This window comes from Alligator sinensis, unplaced genomic scaffold, assembly GCF_000455745.1.
Source record: "Alligator sinensis unplaced genomic scaffold, ASM45574v1 scaffold330_1, whole genome shotgun sequence".
NCBI lineage: Eukaryota > Metazoa > Chordata > Crocodylia > Alligatoridae > Alligator > Alligator sinensis.
In genome coordinates this window covers 1,724,398-1,724,646 of record NW_005842178.1, presented here as the reverse complement: position 1 = coordinate 1,724,646, position 249 = coordinate 1,724,398, and the positions used below count along the sequence as shown (strand labels likewise).

Below are 249 nucleotides of genomic sequence, written 5' to 3'. Positions count from 1 at the left end.
AGGAATCTGCCTCCTCTGGCAGCCTTGCGAGTGCTCAGCAGACTGCTAAAACAAGAACAGCAGAAAAAAAAGCAACTAATAAAAATATTAAGGAGCACAAATGACTTTACCAAGGTTGCCATCGCCAAAGTCTGCACCACTCTCTGTGTGGATCTGAGGGTCTGTGTACAGGTCTCCAACTCCTTGGATATCAACAACAATAAGCTGGTGTCCTGAACGCTCAAATGTGAAGTGGCTAAAGGCCTGTAG

At 45.8% G+C, this 249-nt stretch overlaps 1 protein-coding gene across 5 annotated transcripts in view; it reads right to left on the bottom strand.

Annotated features, from left to right (window-relative positions):
* EEF2K (eukaryotic elongation factor 2 kinase) overlaps positions 1 to 249 on the bottom strand; it is a 43,038-nt gene that overhangs the window by 17,745 nt on the left and 25,044 nt on the right. For all 5 annotated transcript variants that reach the window (XM_014521071.2, XM_025206983.1, XM_014521073.2 and 2 more), the window contains one exon: positions 111 to 243. In XM_014521071.2, the coding sequence (XP_014376557.1) occupies positions 111 to 243 (133 nt within the window). The remainder of the gene's footprint in view (positions 1 to 110; positions 244 to 249) is intronic.